The sequence below is a fragment of the Lepisma saccharinum genome, chromosome 1, assembly GCF_977018435.1.
Source record: "Lepisma saccharinum chromosome 1, izLepSacc3.1, whole genome shotgun sequence".
Lineage (NCBI taxonomy): Eukaryota > Metazoa > Arthropoda > Insecta > Zygentoma > Lepismatidae > Lepisma > Lepisma saccharinum.
Genome location: NC_139229.1, coordinates 64450720 through 64473787, shown reverse-complemented (window position 1 = coordinate 64473787; position 23068 = coordinate 64450720). Strand labels below are relative to the sequence as shown.

General features: G+C 39.0%; 1 protein-coding gene across 2 annotated transcripts in view; it reads right to left on the bottom strand.

Moving 5' to 3' along the window:
* lft (Limb expression 1 family member lowfat) overlaps positions 1 to 23068 on the bottom strand; it is a 180206-nt gene that overhangs the window by 10924 nt on the left and 146214 nt on the right. For both annotated transcript variants that reach the window (XM_083132032.1, XM_083132033.1), the window contains exon 3: positions 19092 to 19232. In XM_083132032.1, coding sequence (XP_082988158.1) covers positions 19092 to 19232 — 141 coding nt within the window. The remainder of the gene's footprint in view (positions 1 to 19091; positions 19233 to 23068) is intronic.

The following is a 23068-nucleotide window of genomic DNA, read 5'->3' as shown; positions in this document are numbered from 1 at the left end:
AGTCCTACAAGTTCAGCCGTCTGCCGATAGATGACTCTGACCAGGTTTTACAATAGTGGGCGTTACTTCGCTTACTTCTTCTTCTACCCTTGGTATTGTCTTTTCCCTTGGGGGCAGCTTTTGACCGTGCTCCGACCATTTCGGAAAATCCAAAGTTGATTTACTTCACCCGGCTGTTTTTTCATTGTGTTCCATTTGTCTTATTTCTATTTTCCAAAAGGATAAATACATTAATACAGAGACTGTCCCAATTGAATCTTACATACATTATAGCAAAATTAAAGTTAGTTTTAAGTCAATTACATGCTTAAATAGGGTAATCGGGACTGGGGCTATAGGATAAAGTAGGATCCAGACCACTGTGTAGTTCTACCGGGGATCGAACGTGAGACCCCTTGAATACAAGTCGAGATAATTACTACTAATTTCATCGAGGAATCTCAAGGACTTATTTGGGGAGGGGTCCGGACCCCTCCCCAAGAAAGACTTTCCAAGTGCAAAAATTAAATAATGAAAATATATTTGTGTAGCATTCATTTATTACATAATCGATGGTTATAATTTCCTTTGAACTTATTGATTGATTTGTAGTTTCTAAGTCCACTTTTTGCACAGAAAGGCTAATCGGGACTGGACTTACAGTTTAAAGTGAGATTCGAACCACTACTTGCATCCACCGGGTATCCAACCCGGGATCCCTTGATTACAAGGCAACGACGATACCACTGCGCCATCGAGGAGGCCCACTCTTTGAACTTATTGGAAGAAAGATTGGAATTAGGGGGCTTAGAAGGACAGTACCAATTACCAAAGATTTATGATTGCACGCTACTATTTATAACAATATACATAAAATATTAATCAGGAACTTTACTTTTCGCTAACCGGATCTAACATTCTCTTTTATTCAATAAATATTCAATTCTTCATCAATTTGAAATGAATTTCTTTGTCAGGGCACTTGTTTTTTATGCAAATTATGCCGATCTTAACTACAGGTAAGCTAGATAATGAATACGTGCTGTTATCTGATCTTTTTACCTATTTATGTGGTAATAATATAATTTTAACTTAAACATCATATTATTATTATTATTATTCCTGACACAATTGGTTCGGTGTATTTCTAGATACGTGCCTTGGGAGGCCCTACAGAAATCACAGTGAAAGGAAGTGAGACAGTCGGGTACTCTTTCAAACTCTAAATCTTGTTCTTGTCCCAAGTTATGTAAACGCTCTCTCGTTTTCGTCTCGATCTCTGAATATAATTTCAATTATAGTCACATTAACTTCAACGCATTTTAAAGATACAATTTGTGTCTATACAAAGAACACGCTTGGGCAATACATTCACATTTAGAGAACACCGATCTATTTCATAAAGAGGTAAGACAACTATGCTGAAGGTAGATATTTAAATTTTAAGAATAATTCACTGCACATTCAATTATACTATATGTTATGTTATGTTATAATAATGGAACCCACATCTTGCAAATTTTTTAATTCTAGTTTCATTGATATTTTACTATGGATATTATGTGAATACATTAATCGTGATGGAAGGAGAAAACACACCGGAACGACAAGTGACCGGCGACACGTGTCGCTTGAGAATTTCACCAATCGAGCGTAGGCATGTGCTGCCTGTCATGCCGCTACAGTGTGAAACGTTGCTGCTGATTGGCTCGTTCCCAAGCGACATGTGTTGCGTGTCGCTTCGGTGTGAGTTCTCCCTAAGAGGGCGAGTGACAATGAATTCAATTACATCTTCATAACTTCTGCGAGACTGAAAGAAGCTACTCGTGTCGCATGTCGCTCGGATTGGGACTTTCTCTCAATATCGTGTATCATGTCGACTGGGTTTGTTGTTCGTGCATGTTTTGCTTTAAACTGAATAGGCTCTTGTTGCTTGATGTGAATGTCCCGTGTCAGCAACAGCAACGTTTCTCAATGTATCTGCAGACCGAAGTGACAAGCGACACATACCTCCAGAAAACAATCCAATCAACAACAACGTTTCACACAGCTGTAGAATAACATGTCATACAAGCCTGCGTTCAATTGGTGAAATCCTGAAGCGACACGGATATTTCATACCGTCTAAAGCAAAATATTCACTGTGCATGAGCGAACAACAGGCCAGGGCGACACGATTCACGGTATGAAAAAGAACTCAGTCCGAGGGACCCACAAGCAACAGACAACACAAGCTGAATGGTTGGTAGCATTTATTACTGAGAGCCAGTTACCAAGAGACACGTGTCGCTTGACGCGTGTTGCTTCGATATGAAGTATCCCTAAAAGTAAGCAGCTTTTGAATAGTTAATAGGTAAACAGCAGTGACAGCGCCAGACTTTCTTACGTGGGAGAACTACTGGATACCTGTCAAAGATTTGGGTGGACCACATCTTAACATAAATATATTTTGATATTCAAATTTTACGTGATCGATACTAAGAGGGTCCCTACCCTTGCAGCCACTTCTGTAGCCTTTTTAGCACATATGCTCTTAAGCTGACAATAACTATTAGTTAATCATTTTCAAATACCATTTTAACAAGAATTAATTCAGAGAACAACCAGTGTAGCATACAGGTATGAATAAGCGCATGATTTTTTAATGTCACTATATGTTTGCATTCACCACACCTGCCATAGTTTATCAGAAAGATATTAATTTACATTGAAGAACGAGATCAGATCCTGCGTGGCCTAGGGACACGAGATCGAGTATGAGACTCCGTCTCTAAAATAGAGCCAAACCAGAATTGGAGGTAGGATATTTATTCCTTCTCATGTGTGAGCCGACGAGCTGTAGCTATGTATACAGTTGTGAAATACGTTTTCTACCACACTTTCCTTTTCGTTTTGGAGAAAAACTATACCAGTTGTCCTGTAGTTTCTAATAATTTTTGACACCGCTGATTTCCCAACACCAGCCACTTCAGCGATTTGCCGCACAGTCATGGATGTGTTCTCACTCAATGTAATAATTCTAGAACGTTTTCTGGGTGTTATATACATACTGAAAACACGTAGGAACACGGAGCACAACAAAGCGTGTTTACTACAGCCAAGCACTCACAGACGTCTGTTGGTTAATAATTGGCATTGCACCACAACGACAATAATGAAACAACAAAAATGCTTCAAACCTTGCAATTGTTGCAATTGTTGTAAACAGTATCAAGTACGCATCAAACAGTTAGCTGATACTACTAGTATAAGTTTATGTTACGTATTTATTCGATTATCTCCCATAAAGCGTGGAGAACTGTGGAAGGGTGATTTTTCTCTCTTCGTCCGCATTAGTTTGCACAGCACTGTATGTATGAGTGTGAGTGTGTGTGCCCGTATCTATAGGTTAGATTACCATTCTTATATGTATTTTTTTCTTTATATTTCTTATTTCTCTGTAATTTTAATATATATTTTTATTTTGCAATATTTCAATATTCCACATTAAATTTTCTTTTTGTAAACATGGTCAAGTGGAAGAAAAGGCTCCACAGTCTTAACTTCGCCATGTAAAAGAAGACGAAATAAATAAATAAATAAATATAGATACATTGTTTGAAAAGTAATAATAATTCAAAGGAATTTTAATGGTACACTTCTATGGTACGGCTAAATGATCGGGCAAGAAATTTTATGTTAATTGCGCAGTACTTCCATATTTACGGTAAACACCAACAAATACTGCTGTTTCACTACATCTAACACGGATGATCTTTCTTCTTCCTCGCCGTTACCTCATTTCTGCAGGTTTCGTTTTTTTAAATTAGTATTTCATACTCTCGGTCTCGACTACTTCAAACATACCTGAACGTTATTTATCAACTTCATTATTTACAGATTATCATAATCGAAATTACAATCATAAAGATAAATCGTGTCAACTGTGAACCTGTGCGCATTCATTTCACATATTCAGGCGAATTCAGTTTTCCGAGGTTCTAAGAGTTGAAACAAGACGCCAGCCCCATAGACCAGTCCCTGGGCAGGATTGGGGTTTGATGCCTCCCTTTCCCCGCACTACTAAGCACCGACATTTTATACTTTCTTCTTATGCAATGGTTTTTAATATTTACATATTACAAATTGTGAAATGATGAAACAATTAAAACTCAGTAAATGAAACAACAACAACAATAATATACTAGACCTTGGTGGCGTCCCTTCATCATCATCGCGATTAGCCGATTTTGGCTAAAAAATGACGCTAAATAACAGAAATTGAATAAAATATATAAATAATACTTATTAAATTTGAAGATCAGTAAAGCCGGCGAATGGCAAAACTGTCATAAAAGTAACAACAATAACAGCGGCGCAGCGTAGCGACCATTTTATTTTCGGAAAGGGTTTGCGTTCCTAGAAACTACTCTATCCCTCTCCAGTAGTCGGGGCATCAACCCATCTCATGGTAGGTGTAAAGAAAATCCACCCACTGTTTATGAGTTAGACTGTAAATATTTATTTCCCACCAGAATACTTCCGATCTGCAGCAAATTTGAGCACCAGACCTTGAATATAGTTGTTTTTAATATACGAAGATAAAAATATACTCGTTCGTCTAGAGAACAATCCAATCAACGTTCGTCTAATATCACTAAGGTAAGGACTTAGGGCAGTGCGGGCTATTCTCAAAATTATATTATTGGTATCCTGAGATCCATGCCAACCGTATTAAACAAACACTTCAACTACCCCAACTTACGAGGAATTTATACTCAAGCTCTCAGCCTCGAACCCCTGTCCTTTAGTAATTTCAAGAATCTGAAATATTACATGCAGGTATTCTGAAAATACACAGTTTCATTTCATGCAATGTACAAAGAGAAATGTCATTCCTTTAAATTAACAGTTCCTGTCACGTTTCACACAGTTGTAGGATAACATGTCACACAAACCTGCGTTCAATCAAGCGACACGGATATTTCACACCGTCTAAAGCAAAATATTCACTGTGCATGCGCGAACAACAGGCCAGGGCGACACGATGCACGGTATGAAAAAGAACTCAGTCCGAGGGACACACAAGCAACAGACAACACAAGCTGAATGGTTGACTGCGTTTATTACTGAGAGCCAGTTACCAAGAGACACGTGTTGCTTCGATATGAAGTATCCCTAAAAGTAAGCAGCTTTTGAAGCACAGTATGAATAGTTAGTAGACAAACAGCAGTCACAAAACATATGTAATGATATATATATATATATATATATATATATATATATAGAGAGAGAGAGAGAGAGAGAGAGAGAGAGAGAGAGAGAGAGAGAGAGAGAGATAGATAGATAGATAGAAAAAATTGCCTATAAAACCGCACCCTAATCAAAACTTATTAAACATATCAAAACATATTTTTCATTCATCAATTTTTTACGCTTACAATAACCTCTAATTATTACTAAATCAATTTTTGTATTTTCCATCTAATATCTTATTCTATTTAGCTCTTGCCAGTAGGCACTTTATCTTCATATGTACATTTTTTTTGGCCTCCATCTCATCAGACTTAGGCTATCATTCATTAATTTCCTCAATTATCTCATCCAACTCGTTTGCATTTCCACCCTTCTACATAGGAGTTGTAGCTTACCTGGCGACGTCAATTGAACAGGGGAGGTCAAATCAGCGTTAGCTTCCATCGTATACATTGCTCTCATCTTCAGGGATGATATGTTGTTGCTATGTATGTGCTCGAAACGTTGGAAGATAACGCCGATATAATCTGGCTGGTACACCTGTTCGAATCCTTCTACATGCTAAATTGAAACAACAATCTTTCGTAATCATTAAACAGGATGGAATAAATAGCGGGGAGGCTTTTGTAATATTAGTAATTTAAATTACATCCCCATTAAAAACTGAGCATCCTCGATGGCGAAGTGGTAGCGTCGTCGCCTTGTAATCAAGGGATCCCGGGTTCCATGCCTGGCCCAGTCCCGATTAGCCTTACTGTGCATAAAGTGGACTTAAAACACCAAATCAATAAATCATTAAGAATTAATTTTAAAATTTTATAATGAATTTCGGGTGAAAGATTCAATATACTAACCTTCATTATTAATTCAATGCCTAGAGAATTATAAAAAATGGGGGGTTGTATTTATATGCACGAACGCTCGGGAGCCAATATAAGTTTACAACCTGCAAATTGGGTTTTCTCTACCGATTCAATATCTCCAATGTTGTTTGTGCTGCACCTGATTCAAAATCGGTCATAATTTATTTCGGAAATTATTTTTGGGAGGATAAAGACAGTTGATAGGAGAGCTTGACTGCCGTTCGATTCCCGGAGGAGAGGGTAAGGAAAGTGGCCTCTCCCACTGCATGAGGTGCATCTACTACAAGGGACTCTACTATATAACTTCGTGGGAGCATAGAGACGATCTGCATCGCCTCTATAAATAACCGAGACTGTGAATATGTAAAGAGCCACCCACCACCCACCCACCAATATGCCTTCAAAACAGATTGCATAATGCAGGTGGGTGGCTTTACCAATATCTTTCAAATACAAGTAGCTAATTATAGTAACAAAACATATTTTTATACATAATTGAATTTTTCAAAATTACAATAAAATAACAAAGCAACCCATTTTGTTGTAATTCTATAAAGAATAAGTTAACGTAGGCCAGAATCGGTGAACTTCCCGTTCGGACAAATGTCGCAGTTGAAGTAGTGGTCTAAACAGGTAAAAACTGCTTACTGGCACGTAATCTGACTTAAATTTGGCATAAAGCAGTCTATTTTTTTAGTTTGAAAGACCTTGTGACATTTATCGAGCCGGGATGAAGTTCTTCATAACTAATGAGATAAAGAAAAAGGAAAATTTAATTCGTAACACTACTAACGGACTTATTACGCCATTCGCATGATGTAATTAATAAATACAATAATTCTAATTACATGATTATTAAAAAGCAAACATTTCTTTGTAAATAATAATGTAAAATGCCTGTTTTTGAACAATCCCTTCCCTGTTGTAGGTTTGTTATCCATGAAATATCAATCTGGAAATTTTGTTTCACAGGTACCTGTCATAGAGTAATCCTTACGCTGTAAATATAATTTTTTTTAGCTCCCCCATCGGAGACATCTGGGCTCAAAATTTTGAAAAAGAGAATCAAGAAACGATCAAAGAGCTATAACAGTAATTCAGTCGAAATACTCTGATATTACATAACTTCCCTAAAAAAAAGGTCCTAAACTTTGAATTTTGGTCAAAATCAATATGTTGAAAAAATACACGAAACATACAATGTAGCTTGAAATGAACTGAAAACAATGTTTCTTTACCAAAGCTAGATGAGTTATCATAATTACCGCAACTGTCTACAAAGGCTAAAAATGCCGCAAATCATAAGTCAAATATGGCTGCAGTTTTTAAACGAAATCAAGTTTAGGAAAATACTACCGTTGCATTGGTGTTACAACAACAAAAATATATGAATAGAAAAAGTTGACCATTTTGTTAATTATTATCTTTTTTGAAAACATGGTATTAAATAACCATATTTTGCTTTAGACCTAATATTAATTAAAATATGCAAGTTTGATTAAATTAGTGCATATATTGCGTAACAGTGAAAGTTTTATAAAAATAGATCAAATACATTCACAGTGTTGGTTTTATGCAAGGATAATGTTGGAAAATTTTCCGCTTGAAATCATTCACACTGAGAATCGAACCTGGGTTTACTACGTGGCAGTCCGATGTCATATTTTCTCTGCTTTTCTCATATATCAGTTTTTACTCAGTTCCACATTTTTCCACATTCACATTCAGAACATAAACATCCATGTCTTACTCGGGATTCGAACCCGGGACCCCTGCTGTCGAAGCGCGCTGCGATAACTACCTCGCCCCGGACTTCAATAATAGACTACTGGGACTCCTTATTCGTTGAAGAGAAGAAGCTTTCACAATTATGTATGTTACAAGCCACATATTGTTGCTGCAGGACTCTATATTATCGTCTGGAATTTTGACACGAAATGGTAAGATCAGCTTTTGGCAGTGAAGACCCGAACAGCAAAACCTAGGACATGTCTGAGGAAAGAAATGACAAGGGTTTTACGACCTGTCAATCACTAACTGCCCGTGTACCGGAGGAGGCGTGTTCTTGTGGAGCCTCGCGAAGCGGGCCTGGGCAAAACATCTGGTGGTGTAAACGCTGTGCGCGCTCTATCGGCAAAAGGAAGGCGAATTCGGAAAAGGCCGTTCCATGATATACAGTCTTAAATCAAAGTTAGTGTTGCGTGGAATTGTTAACCACAGCATAAATACCTAACCAAACAACTACTTCATTTCAAAGAGGCTTCAATATATATATCAGCCTTTGCAATGATACAAACTTTTAGCACAATGGTGACAGGTCTAAAGGTCCAATAAATATATATCATGTCAAACTTTAAAGATCTCCCATGAAAAAATGAAAAATAAGACATAGAACATTTATATTCTCAGTGGACGAATTGTATACAACGGAGAAGTCCTTTCTTACTAATGATGTAACGTAAGGGGGACAACTTTGCTCTGGCCAGGAGGGCACTTTGAATTCTGACCCTGCTTCTATTGTGCCTCAAATCTTTAATAATAATAATAATAATAATAATAATAATAATAGTAATATTAACAATCAACAGTGATGAACGAACTATTTCGTCCGTTAGCATGTTCATAGTCAGAATATTTCGTTGAAGTCCTTCGGGTTCACCTAACAACTGCTCTTTTATTACTAGTGGTAAAGGTTCCTCCACAAAGAATGACAGAAGAAGAAAGAGAGATAGAGAGAAAAGACAACATATCCTCCCGGATGTGACAATATTTACGGAAGCTTTTCGTTGCTTTATGCATCTACAATGTACGTCATCCGGTAAATATACAGGGAGAGTGGAGTGAGCTTGTTGAAACAATCAAGAAGTTGTCCGACGTCTGGGTGGAAGGTTATTACCCAGTCTGGACACCTTGGAAATGACTCGTAAGGCTTGAATATTCGCTGTGCTTGTGAACACGTGGATGCCATCCTTTCGAAGCAATGTCCGTCGTGCTGATTAATTTGTATACGTAGCCTGTATTGCGTCATCTCAAAAGTCTTTAAATACCATATACTTATTGCATTACAGAGGTCTTCTCTGATCATATTGATTCACATGAAGGGACCAAATGTAAGATACATTCTTCCTAAGACATCTTAGATGGTGCAGAACTGTCACATTCGTTACTATCACCAGTTTCACTTGGTGCTTTCTTGTTATTCATTGATAACATGGCGATATTGTATTAACGTCTATTTGATCCTGATATAGGATTAGAGGTAAATAACACGTTAGAAGATGAGGTGCATATCTCCGCACCACAACTGAAATTTTACCTCAAATGCTTCGATGTTACGGCAGCTAGAGCGCGCATAGGTCAAAGTACGCCATATTGAAATCTGTTGATCGATTTCTCTAAAATAACATACGAAACCTGTCACCCAGGATAAATTTCAGCTCAAAGACTCTAGGCGGTCACGACATTAGCGATTTTACTCTATTCGATACCATTCCTCATAAAATACTCATTATATATTCAAAATTTCAGTACCAAAGTGGGCGAAGTGTTGCCTTAAAATTACTGAGCGTTTCTTTCCTTAAGCTCTAAGAAATGTGGTCTGTAGAGTTTTGAAAACGTGAGCGAAATGTGGTAAATATACAGCAAAACCTCGCTAATCCGGACCCCGATAAGTCGGACTTCGCTTAATCCGAACAGGCAAAAAAAAAAAAAAAAAAAGTGCAATGCAAGGTTTTAAATGTGGCAAGAAGTCAACAATCGCATTGCATTATCGTATTGCTTTACATTTTACTGTAGTGTATAGTGTATTTAGGACTATGCCCTTTCCCTTAAAGGGAAAATGTATCTCTCAAGATACATATAATATAGGAGCCTCTATACAGCCAGCATATTGAGATTTCTCGCAGGAGTGGCAATGGGTCTTACAAGATACTCGTATAGTTTCATACTGGTGAGTGGTGCCATCTTTAGAGTTTTTGTAGAACATACAAGGAAGTATGAAATACTATTTGCTACAAGATGGCATACAACAATAAGGCATGCTGCAGCATGTATGTAGGTTTATTTCATTTGTAATTTCCATATAATATTTTCATGTATTTTTTTAATATTTAATAGAAATGTCCTGTAAAACATAAGAGATAAAAAATATAGCCGCAATTATCATATTTGGCTAAATTTAGGGAATGAAAATTGAACGTATCCGAGAAGATACAGTGCCCATTTTAACATAATTTGATTTTGGGACCAGATTGTAATGCATATATGCGATATTGTTCATATATAATATTATGTTTTCACTATCTTTCAACAATAGTTACTTCAAAACTCTATGTTTTGGTCCGGGACTATATTCTATACATAATTTCAATTAGGTTATAAGATTTATAAGCTTTTCTGTATTAGTAAAAACATTATAAATTGGACCTCACTTCCTCGTAGATAACCCTGGACTGCATTTTGCAGACAAACGAGGCTTTGGCGACTGGCCCAGTGGCCAGTATAATTCTGTGTGTTGTCCTGTCTTTTGTCCTTAAGTGTGCTGAGTGGCCGTTTTCAACCTCAGCTTTTAACGGAAGTCAGAATAGTTTAAGATTTTATTTATGCAACGTTAGAGTTGTTATTTGTTACGGTAAGGGGCTGGACCCCATATAATGTGACGGGTGCAAAATAGCCTAAGTGCTGACGCACCCAAAATTTTAAATTCAAATTCAAACATTAGAAATTGATGTTATTATTTCATAATTCACTCTTCTTTTATTTGTTGGAAAAGGTAAGGAAAATGAAACAATATTGGCTAATGATGGTGCTGAATGTGATTCATGATAGATGACATTTATAAAAGGACACACTCAAAGGATCACATGTGTCTGACTGGAATTCGAATCCAGAAACTTTGATGGGAAGATAGTGAGTTGACCCCTCAATGGACATGCTTACAGAAATGGCAGATTTTATATTACCATACAGGCGTACAAAAATACTTTTCAAATCCGAATTATTCATTATAATTTGTTAGAAAATTCAACTTTGCATGTTTTATGAGACTCTTAGAAGCCAGGAAAATTTATGAGTATGATTCCACCTGACATAGAAGTTCTGACTTGGGAAGTTCTTCAAGTGAAGGTGAAGATACTGCAAATCACTGTGATCCTTCCGATATTAGTTGTCCCCATGTTTCATTTTTGGAAGTCGGTTGCCATGATCCGCTAAAGATATTTCGACGTAAATTGAACACAGGAAGAAAAGTGTCCACCCATTTCTTGAAGATGTTCCATCACAACCTACTAGAATATGAACCACAACCAGCTTTGGTGTGAGGCCACTTGTTCACTGGCTCATATCCGATAGGATATCTAGATCATGGGGAGGGGGAGGGGGCACGAAGGGTAGATACAAAAATTGCCCAAAGGACAAAATAGGGCAATGAGGGTAGATGTAGAAACTACCCCAAATGACGAACATACTGGGTGGGCACCGGAGCCACTTGAACAGGTGGGGAAAATCCGGTTCTCCCTTGCAGGGGTTCGAACTCGGGCCTCTTGCATGGTAGTTAGACGCCGTACTGACTGAGCTACCGCGGCTATATTTTTATTACAATAACATATAATAATAAAATAATTTCCAAATTTTCATTTTGTGAATAAATAAAGACAAATATATGTTCTGTTTTGAATCCTAAAGGATACATTGCGCTATGTTGTCAAAATTTTCCACAAAGGAACTTGTCATATTTTTTTGGCAATTGGAACATATCTTGCTCCTTTAAGGGTTTAAATACGCCATTATAAACGTGTTTTGTTGCTATAAACGGAGTTTTAATGCACTTTCTACTGTTCTTTTAGGTTATTTAAGTTAATCCGGACTTTCATTAAATCGGTCAACTTATCCCCCATTAGTCCGGATTAACGAGGTTTTACTGTATTTTAATAACATTTCGAACGGAGTACACATTCCTGTTATTCACCTCTCGAGATCAGTATATATCATACAGTCCTAGAGGTCAGGTTCCACCAGAGAACGCAATGGTGGTACTTTCTCTTCGGAAAATACATTAAAAAGAAACCCAACGGATCATTGACAGGGCCATACGAGTGAGGTCAAGCGATCTGCCAGGCAGAATACCGAAGCCATGCCGTAGAGCACACCGTACACTTATTTCCTAATCGCAAAGCGAAAAAACAAAACCCGCCATCACCTGGGGCAGGGAGTCATTTCACATGCAAATGTAGATCCGGCAAGCACTGCTTCGCCAACAGTGGTTCCAACCTGAGCGGAAAGTTCATATGTGCTTGGTCCAAATTTCAGCATGAAGTAATCGAACATGTGCTGCGGCAGAGATTGTTCCTCAAGAACAGCATAAGAACTTGTGAAATACATTGAATGAATGACCCCTCTCCGTGGCAGAGTGGGTATCACATCGCGGTACGACGCCAGGGGTCCCGGGTTCGAATCCCGGCTGGGCATGGGTGTTTGTGAGTGTCCATTCATCAATTTCACCATGTCATCATTCATCTCCATCTTCGCGATTAGCCAAAAATGGAAGAAAAGCGATGTAAAATAAACCAAATAAAATATCACATTCAATGAATGGCTACGAGAAGCACAGCAAGCTTTTATGAGTTATGCATCTTCGGAATTATGGCACAAAGTCAGTTTTTTCAGCTTGATCTGTAATTTGCCAGTGAAGTTTTGTTTTGTTTTCCGCAACGTTGGGTTCAAGAATTGATACCAAAAGCATGAACATGTAGAGAGTAATTTCTACTTCAGAACAATTCCATTCCCTAAAAACACGTAAATCACAGAGACAGAAAAGAACGAAACAGCGATGTTTGTGCTTTTCTATTGCCTTCATTATTGCCATTTTAGATAAACATTATTTTCTATTATCTTTTTTCATAACCTATAGTACAGTTAACGGTGAACACTAGGCAAATTGTCCATCAACGAGTTCATCTTCATTTGTTTTGTTTTCCGCAACGTTGGGTTCAAGAATTGATACCAAAAGCATGAACATGTAGAGAGTAATTTCTACTTCAGAACAATTCCATTCCCTAAAAACACGTAAAACACAGAGACAGAAAAGAACGAAACAGCGATGTACATACAATTTGCCTATTAGGCCTATCATTGCGGCTGATTGCACTAATAATCATTATTGTGCTGACACGTGTATTTTAAGATAGATAGATAGATAGAGAGAAAGATAGGGAAAACTTTCGGCCTTCTGAGGAGGGCTTAGTTGTTCTTTTGTTATTGTGTGTATTAGGCTAGAATGTGGACATTTTAGTCTGAAATCCAGCTAAAGTCGTGTTAGATGATGGGATTATCTAGAAGTATTTTGTTAAAATTTTAGTACATTGTGGTATTATCATTTGCAATGTATGTGTCTTTCTTTGCTTGTGAAAAAACATACAAATATTGAATACCTGTCCCCCCCCCCCCCGAGAATGTGTCTAATAGTGTGTTTAGAGGAATTATATATACTTCCCCCTTCGCGAAGTGCCCTTGAGAAAGTACAATGTTCCAACAGAAGGTTTCGTAATCCTCCGATTGGATTGGATTTTTGTTATTAAGCGTCGCTTTTCTGACACTTTTGGCTATTCGCGACAATGACATGTTGGAAGTGACGAAGAGAGACTTACAAAGAACACGCATGCCCTGGCCGCGATTCTAACCTGGGACCCCTGACATCGTAGCCCTCAAATTAGAAACTACTGTTAAGTGAGGGAATGTTTGTTCGATCCTTACGTGCCTCTGGGGCTATGCTTAACACTGCAACAATGAGATAGGTGAGTGATTGTGTCAATCCTGGTAGCTGGTAGCATGTCCCCACTTCGAGAACTGGAAACCACCAGAAAGCGTGTACATCAGGCATAAACTCATTCTTCCAGTTGGCAACCTTGAGCCAATATCTGGTCGACCAACCAAATGCACAGCACGTTGCAAAGTTATGACGGAGCGACGGGAGCCGAAGCGCATTTGAGTTTTCGCATATCTTTGTCATGTGAATGCTAAGAGATCATTTGTTCACTTTGCTTATGTGTTTTTGCTGCCCATTGTGCTTTCTCAATTCTCCAGCGGGGGGTCTGTGTTCTTTATGCGCAACTTCTGTTGTGTACCTGAAACTGGCTGTGCGAAAAATAAACTGATTACAAAGTGGTGTTGCGTCAATCGGCGTCGAAGGCGGGGAGGGGGTGCTAGGGACGATACAGAGACGAGATTCGACAGTCTCAGTCTCGTTCTTCTCTCGGTCTCGTCTCGAAATATACAGCAAAATACAGAGAACGTGTCTCCACACAACCTATCACGGCGTATAGAGGCCATTAAGGCAACAAATATTCTTAAGGCTCGGCTTGATTTTTGGCCGACTCCAGGGTAACTGATTTCGAACTTTCCTCTCTTTTCGAAAAACAGTCATAATATTCCAAATTCTGAAAAATTTCATGTGCTTAGGATTCCTTCTAGAGCATTCACGTGAATTTTCGTGTGGTGTTTGTGTCTAGATATTATCAATAGTTTAATGAGCTTATGAAGCCAACAAAACTATGAGCTTATGAAGCCAACAAAACTATTGAGAATATCTAGACAACAGCGAAGGCAAACCACATGAAGATTCACGTGAATGCTCTAGAAGGAATTCTAAGCAGATGTAATTTTTTAGATTTTGGAATATCATAGCGGTTTTTCGAAAAAAGGGGAAAATTCGAAATCACTTACCCTGGAGTCGGCCAAAGATCTAGCCGATCCTTAACTACGTCTTCGTTCCGAGACTATGAACCCTTCGCTGCCTGTGCACAAGCATTCAAGCATGTATTTATTTACTTGAGAATTTTCATTAAATTATTATTAGTAGTAGTAGCTACCAATTACATTACTCCATCAATACAAATACACATAGATTCATAAATTCAGTAAATAAGTACACAATGATATGTGTGTGGCCCATAACACATTTATAAGAATTTTATAATAATCGTGAAATTAAAATTTTAAATGTTTTGAAATAAAATACATTTCTGGGGGTACTTGACTCCTAGAGCAAATTTCACTGTTCGTTTGATCCCGTAACAATGAAAATGAATACGGAAGGGAAAGGGAGGAGAGGTTACAAGAGGAGTTCATCACCCCTGGCACCTTACATAGCTACGGACCTGCCCCTTCAAAAGCCAGCAACACGTATGTTTACGTCATTAATATATTTGGTTGCAACAGTCGAAGGTTTGTATTCGCAGCTTGCCTTTTCCCCTTTCCAAAGAGCGAGGACGTAAACTAGTCAAGCAGAAAACAGCAATAAAGAGGAAGAGAGAAAAACGCACCACATGCTGTTGATTGTGACAATGACAGAGGAAACAAATTAAAGCTTCTTCATGTATCTTTGTAAGCATGGTTTATCTTGAAGTTACATACACATCTGTCGAGTATGCAAGTCGACGTTGCAGTCTCAATCCGGCTCTTTATGTGGAATTAAAAGTACCGTGAGAAGTAAACTCAACAAAAGAATACGGAGTTATGGCTATGGCTGGATTCCTAACAACAAGTTCATAAAATTTAAAGTACATCAATGCATAATGTCGCTGAGTAACAATAATATAATTGATTATTACTAGACGTAGGTGGAGTGTCATGGAAAAATTCGGGAAGAGTTTGAATGGGGACATAATTTTCATAAACGGTGTGTGTGTGTACGTATGTCTAGTTTCAGTTATTATTATACGACGTGTGTGTAGGGTGACTATAATATTTGACTCCAAAACGGGACATCAAAAGGATATCAGGTTTATCCCCCTTTTTTCCTGAAAAATCGATTAGGCCTAATTATAAAATAATTGTTATTATTAAAGTATTAATATTAAATAATAATACATTAATAATAACAATTATTAGCATATTACTTTATAATATTAATTATAAAATAACAATTATTTTATAATTAATAATCTAATAATTTTTATTAAAGTATGGATCACATAAATGATACATCATAAACAAAAATGAAATATTATCTTCCGTTTTCAAATAATATTAATTATTATAATCTCGGTGTGCTCCGTTCTGATCAGGGGTGTAGTGCTGCCAGGGCGGGCCAGGGCGCCGCCCCGGTACTTTTTTTCACCACTGGGACCGTCCTGGGTCTATATTTTTGTAACAACTATTATTTCCTTTAAAAAGTCCTTAAAATATATGTAGGCCTATATCGAAAACATATTCACTGATATAATAAAATACATATACTCTGTTATGAATAGTCAGTAAAGCAACTGTTATTTAGGCGAAAGAATCAATCAGCTGGCTGCATTGTGTCGACAATGGAAGTTAAGACCGACGCCGCCAGCATTTTCGCTCTCAACAGTGGATGTTAGTTGCGATAAGACTGTGAAGCATAAAAAAGGGAGAATTTGTGGCTGACTCTCACTTGCGTCTGTTCTTTTGTTTTTAGCATTTGCATTTTAGTTTCGAGGTGATTAAAACGTCTTTTCGGTCGCGCTCTGATTTTCTATTCGAAATGAAAAGAAGGTGTGAGAACAAGGTTACTAATTATTTTCACGATTTTAAGTTCGGGTACTCCTTGTTGGCATAGTGGTAACGTCGTTGCCTTGAAACTAAGGGGTCCCGATTTCGATACATGGTGGTTTAGATACCATTTTAACTGTAGGTCCGATCCCCATTAGCTAATTTGTTCATAAAGTGGACATACAAGAAAAATCCACAACGATTTGGAGCTTATCGTCATTCGTAAGCCGAATAGACAGCTTGTTAATTACGTATGTCCTTCATTTCAGTTCAATACACAACACAGCACATATCATTCACAAAAATACAATCCACTCACTACTGTTTTCACACGCTGCCTCTAAATAAATTCCACGCACCAAGACCACTCGACGCGATCTAGACTAGAACTGGTCCTTGTCGTTTCGGTAATTTTTAGATGCACTCATAAACCATTCCCACTCAGCCAACAATTTTCTACTCCCCACTGTATCTCTAGTTGTTTGAAGGTCAACGAACTCTTTTTCAACTCCTCTGCAAGCGATCAATGATGTTCTTGTACCTGCCATATGACACACTTTCCCCTTGCCTGCGATAATTTGCCTTCAAAATTCCCCGTTCCTTGGGAAAAATTGGTTTGCAACATTGACCCAGACTGTTGAGGAAGTTCAGGGGGTCCCCCCCCCCCCCCGCCATGTGCAACCCTGTTCTCTCTCCTGTAAGAGTTTGGCTCCGCAATTCCCCGATCCTGGGGAAATTACATGCTGGGAAAAATTGGTTTGCAACATTCGTCGGGTGATCTTTGTGGTAGCCCTGTCAAGCTTGCCCGTCACCCCCGTGGAGTTGCCCACCGGCGCTGGGCCAGTCGTCTCACGAATACAAAGAAAACGGGCCGTGTTTCCAACTCCTCTGAGAAATCAGGTTCATCTTATTGATATGAACAATTTTATGCACATTTTCTGATAGATATTTTTTTTCTGTATTTTATTCACCGAGTCAGAGCTTCGCAGATAGCCTAGATAGCCCCGAATATACGCCTCTGCCAAATTCCATCAACGTTGTTTTTGGACTTGGTTTTCAAGATAACTCCAAGACTTTTATAAAACAGGACAAATTGTGCTTTTAAATAATATCGACGGGATGACCGGGTCACGCCTCCGAAACGAGACAGACGTATGGTCACCCTACGTATGTGGATGTGTGTACAGGATGATTCAAAAGTCCTGAATCATAAGACCTTAATAGTGAAGGTAAAAGTAGTTGAGAATAGTGGTATTCAATCTATGTTGTTTTAGTTTTCAATGTAGAGTGCACGGTTGAGACTGTACACATGGACGAGCCTCAATTAGACCGGAAAATGCTTCGTTCATTTACGTCATAGTGATAGTGCATCCTCTCCCCCACCTTTAAACCGCCTCTCGACCTACGCTTGTATTTTCAGAACACATTCATGTGTATTCACTGGAATCGTAATTGTTCATCAAATAAGCACCAAAAATTGCATTATACGAACAATTCTTTTGTATGTTCCGTGCCATAGAAGAATCCACTTTTGTTCGAATATGTTAAAGGAGAACATAGGGCTCATGAAAAAAAGAAGCTCTATACTCTGCCCCAACTATCTCTGGAGCAGGCGAACGAAAACAAGTCTCTGCGCAAGTGGTGACGCGAGACGGCTCCACCAATGAACACGTGAGAGGGAACGGGATTGCGTGGAAGGGGAAAGCGACTGCAGTTACCAGCCTTCGCAGCAGCGTATGCTGCTTCGCTCTGCCCATTCGACTTCCTCCCCTTGTTTGACGCTATGCGCTGCCTTGTTCCAGAGATAGTTGGGACAGGGTATAAATATTTTACTTTGCAAGAGGACTAGGAGTGATGTGCAGATGCACGAAAGAAAAAGACAAATCACTCGTTTAGGAAATTCCTTGCTGAAGTGCTTTAAACTAGCAACCCACATCCACCATAATAAATATGCAAATATTGGATACATCGAAAGACCCAAAAGTTCTTTCTAACTTGATTCTACATCATTAGAAGCGGGACTATTCCAGGATAGCTGCAGAAGACAGGATTAATGAGAACTGTTAAAACACATTTGAAATTATTTTGCTCAGAATTGACTTCTTTCGTTTTTGATGTTCGCCGTCCATTTAAAAAAGCAGTAGAAAATTAGTGTCCTTCTTTATGAGCTGGAATAAGCTGACAGAAGACAAAGAATAGAGTGACTTTGATGTCACGTGATTTAAAAGCCACTGCGCGCTGAAAAATGTCGCCTGTCTCCGCGCGAAGAGAGGACATATCAACCCTGAATTACATTTTTCTCCTTCAGAAATTCAAAAAAAGAAAGAAAAAAGACCAGGGTTGGGAGATTCATATTATCTGCTTCGTTCCTCAGGAACCCAGTAAGGGGTAAGTTATGGTCCGGACTCTGTAGGACTAAGATATAATGCATGTGGACAAAGACACACGCTCGTTCCGTGGCCGGACGAGGTGTGTTCAAAATTATTGTATAGGGGTTCTCACCTTGAAGGATGCCCTCGCCTCCGCTACGGCCTTCTCGATGAAGTCATCCGAGATTTTTCTGGACGGGTGTTCGTTGAAGACCGAGTTCATGAGGGCGATCTTTGCCGCGCTGCGCCGCGCCTCCGCTTTCGTCGGGCAATTCTGAAAAGAATTAATAAAAAACATGTGAGCTAAAAACATGTAAAAAACATGGCGAACTCTCTAGTTGTGGAAAAGTCATTCACGCACACAAACAAACACACATATACACACATTGACAAGTTATATACTCTTCTGATGCACTGGATTCATGTTTTTCATTTCATTCAGATCTGATTCCCTAGCATCACATATTGTCTCCAAAATAAGCCACACTTTTTTTCCTCATTTCAACTGTGAAAAGTTAACCACCATTTTTAAGCACCATATGATGAAATGTCATAAAAGCCAACGCCGCGAATTTAAGCAGCACCTTGGCATCCTCGATGGCGCAGTTGTATCGTCGTCGCCTCGTCCCAGGTTCGATACCCGGTGAGGCACATAGTGGTTCGGATCCCACCTTAAACTGTAGCTCCAGTCCCGATTAGCCTTACTGTGCATAATGTGGACTTAAAACACCATCTCAATCAATCAATAAGCGGCACCTTAAGTTTTCACATTTGAAATGTGGATAAAAATTGAGGCCTATCTCATCTGAAATGTTAGCGGTTTCCTCTACATATTGAAGTTTCTGCAAGATTTGTTGTCATGCCTTCGGCCTTTTCTTATGTCTTCGTGTTTTCTTCATTGTTTTGGGCACAGGTATTCATTTTGCACAACTATCGTGCAAAGTAAACATATTTTCGGACTGCCGGCCCCGTGGCGGAGTGGTTAGCACATCGCGCTACGACGCCAGGGGTTCTCGGTTCGAATCCCGGCCTGGGCATGGACGTTTGTGAGTGTCCATTCATCAATTTCATCATATCATCACTCATTCCCAGCCTCGCAAATTAGCCAAAAGTGGCACAAAAGCGAAGTAAAATAAAGCATATCAAAAAACAATAAACAATATTTTCGGGCTGTTTAAATAATGCAACAATACAGCTAGCGTCTGTAAACGAAGTGGCTACGGTGGCATTCTAATGAACAATAAAATGTTTGTGTTTTATGTTAAGTAAAATTGCTGCCGATAATTGTACTTCCTTCAATCTCTCTGATTATTGTCTCCGCACCCCCCCCCCCCAGAACTTGGAGGGTGCGGCTTATATGCGGGTATTTTATTTTTTCTCCCCGGACTTCTTAGCCTGCTTATTTTCGGGACAATATGGTGTTTAAGCAGTGCCTCACCGGTGGAACGTCATCGCCTTGTATTCAAGAGGTCCTAAGTTCGATACCCGGTGGAAGCACATATTGGTTCGCATCCCACTTTAAACTGTATGTCTAGTCCCGATTAGACTGTCTGTGCATAAAGTGGACTTCAAACTGAAACTTGAACTTTTAAAAAAAATCCATGACCGGATATCTGTGCCTAAATATGCTCGTCTGATAAGCCCACACTCAATAGTGAATTTTTGACATCCAACTGAGAAAAATGACATGCTGGCAACACTGCTCTGCATTTTCTTCTTTAGAGGCACCTTTTTTTTTGTCATCGGGCAAATGTTATTTTCTCTTTTTTGTGACAAGTGCAATGTTGAAGACCTTTATGCGTTTCCAACGTTGCAACGCTGGGACCTCCGTAAAAAAAGGACATAACACCGTTACGACTCATTGGCTTTCGTATATACTTGCGTCTTAAGTGCACACTGAAGTGTTGGAGAAAGTAGACATATTTTAGATGTAACACGATTGGTACCAATGTCACTTTTACACGCGTAAACTGAAAACAAGTAATACTTAAATGATTTCTCCCAATGCTTTGCTAGAACGCGCAGAGAAGTGGGTGAACTCGGCACTCGGGGAAACAATTGATGAACGCTTTTAAACGTTAGTGATTATTCTTATTTTTAAAAATTTTCTGCACGTGGTAATTAACAAAACGAACTATAATAGCACTGAAAAGCTGTACATGTATAAAACTAGACGCCATCTTGAAAAAGGTTGAAATATAAGCGTGTATGGTCGACTTCCTGAAATATGCTTGCTTGCTTGATTTAGTTTACTTTGCTTTTCTGCCACTTTTACCTAATCGCGAAGATGAGGATGAGTGATGAAATTGATGGACACTCACAAAGAACACCCTGTCTAGGCCGGGATTCTAACCCTGGACCCCTGGCTTCGTAGCACGCTGTATTAAGGCGAAGAGGGACAATTACGCACCAGTTGTGCATTTATTTCAATATCGTCGGATTGGGCACTGGTATTTAAAAAAGGGATTAGTATGCAAGAGAGTATGAAGTTCTCTCCATGTTGCAAGTGAAAACTGTTTTTCAAGTAGATTAGTAAGCTAGACACGATGTTTGAAAAATATGATTAATAAGTATTTACAGAATCCCATGTATTCCTCATGGGAAATCAACTTCAACTTCAAGTTACGGCTGATCAAATGGAAGTTTCGACTTTTCCTACTACTATGATATAGTTCAACGTGTCCTTTTTCGGTCCATGTACTTTTCTACGTCATTGGATGTTTGATATTCCCGAGAGAACGAATAAAATAGTAGTCCAATAAGCCAAATGCAGTTCTCCCTATCTCCTACGGCCATCCTGGCAGTGTTGCCAAACCTGATGTGCATAAAAGAGCTACATTTCACCATTAATAGAGCTAAAAATGACTTTCAAGGAGCTTGATTAACGAAGGCTGCATAAAGTTCCTCCTAGGGTAATTTTAGGTGTCAGAGGGGTGGGGGCGCTGCTATTACCGTTAGCTTTAAAGTGATGGCAATTTTTTCTTAATTTTCACCACCTAGATTTGGCGGCATAACCCACCTCAATAATCCACTGATGTTCTTATGAAATCGAAAATAAAGTTTCCCGGATAACAATATTGTCATCTTCACCTTAGCCACAGCGCTATATAAAAGTAGCTGGGGGGAGGTAAGAGGGGTGGGTGATGTGGGTGACGCAGCCAATATAACGTCATGTGCAAAATGTACACTCATGGCAAAAGTTGGTCTTTGTGGGCCGGAGCCAGTGGTGGCATCATAGTGAGGCAGGGGCGGGTGCCACAGCCAAACGAGTGCACGAAAGAGCCAGATCTGGCTCCAAAAGAGCGAAGTTGGCAAACAGTGATCGGCAGCTGCCGCAGCGAGAAAGACCTAGAGGAAAGTGTCCCTCTCCCCCTTAACCACTCCGCCACTGAATTCGGCTTCTGAAATATGAATGGAATCGAAACTGAATTATAAGAATTTAATGTTCCAATATCTACTTTGCAATCCAAATTAACATAGTGCAGATTGCAATTGTTCCTAAACCTCTATTCCCTTTTTCACATGGGACAGCTGTTTACGAGTATACTATTATGTACAGTACTACTGTAACTATTGCCATATGGATGTCCATGCGTAGTCCTGTTTCACCCTGGAATGTATGCAACCGTGTTTGACGAAATAATAAATATGATTGGCTGCATGTCAGTGTGACGTCATTCGATCCGATTTTAGAATGTAGAATGTAATGGTGCCCAAGGTGATCGCAGATTTAGTTACTTACACACACAGGTATGTAAAGTTTCAGGGGTCAGAGATATGTACTCTATTTGTACTTGTCGGTACTCACTTCCGATTGGGGGGTCGGGTACCTTATTCTACACCCTCGAATTTTCATTTTTTTTTTCTTTCATTATGAAGATTATGTGATCCTAATTGTGAATATAAAAAAAATGGAGCGCGGAAAGAAGTATTTACGACTGTACAGCCGTTTAAAGTTGAGATCTTGTCGTTTGAAATTGTTGAGTCCAAATTTCCCACCGATTTCGGGCTCCGCCCCTGGGGTAATTGACTTACCGCCCTCTACCGCGGCCCCGCCTTTATCTACAGAGTCCCTTTTAAAGGCATGTTAGAAATTGGCCGGAGTCACCT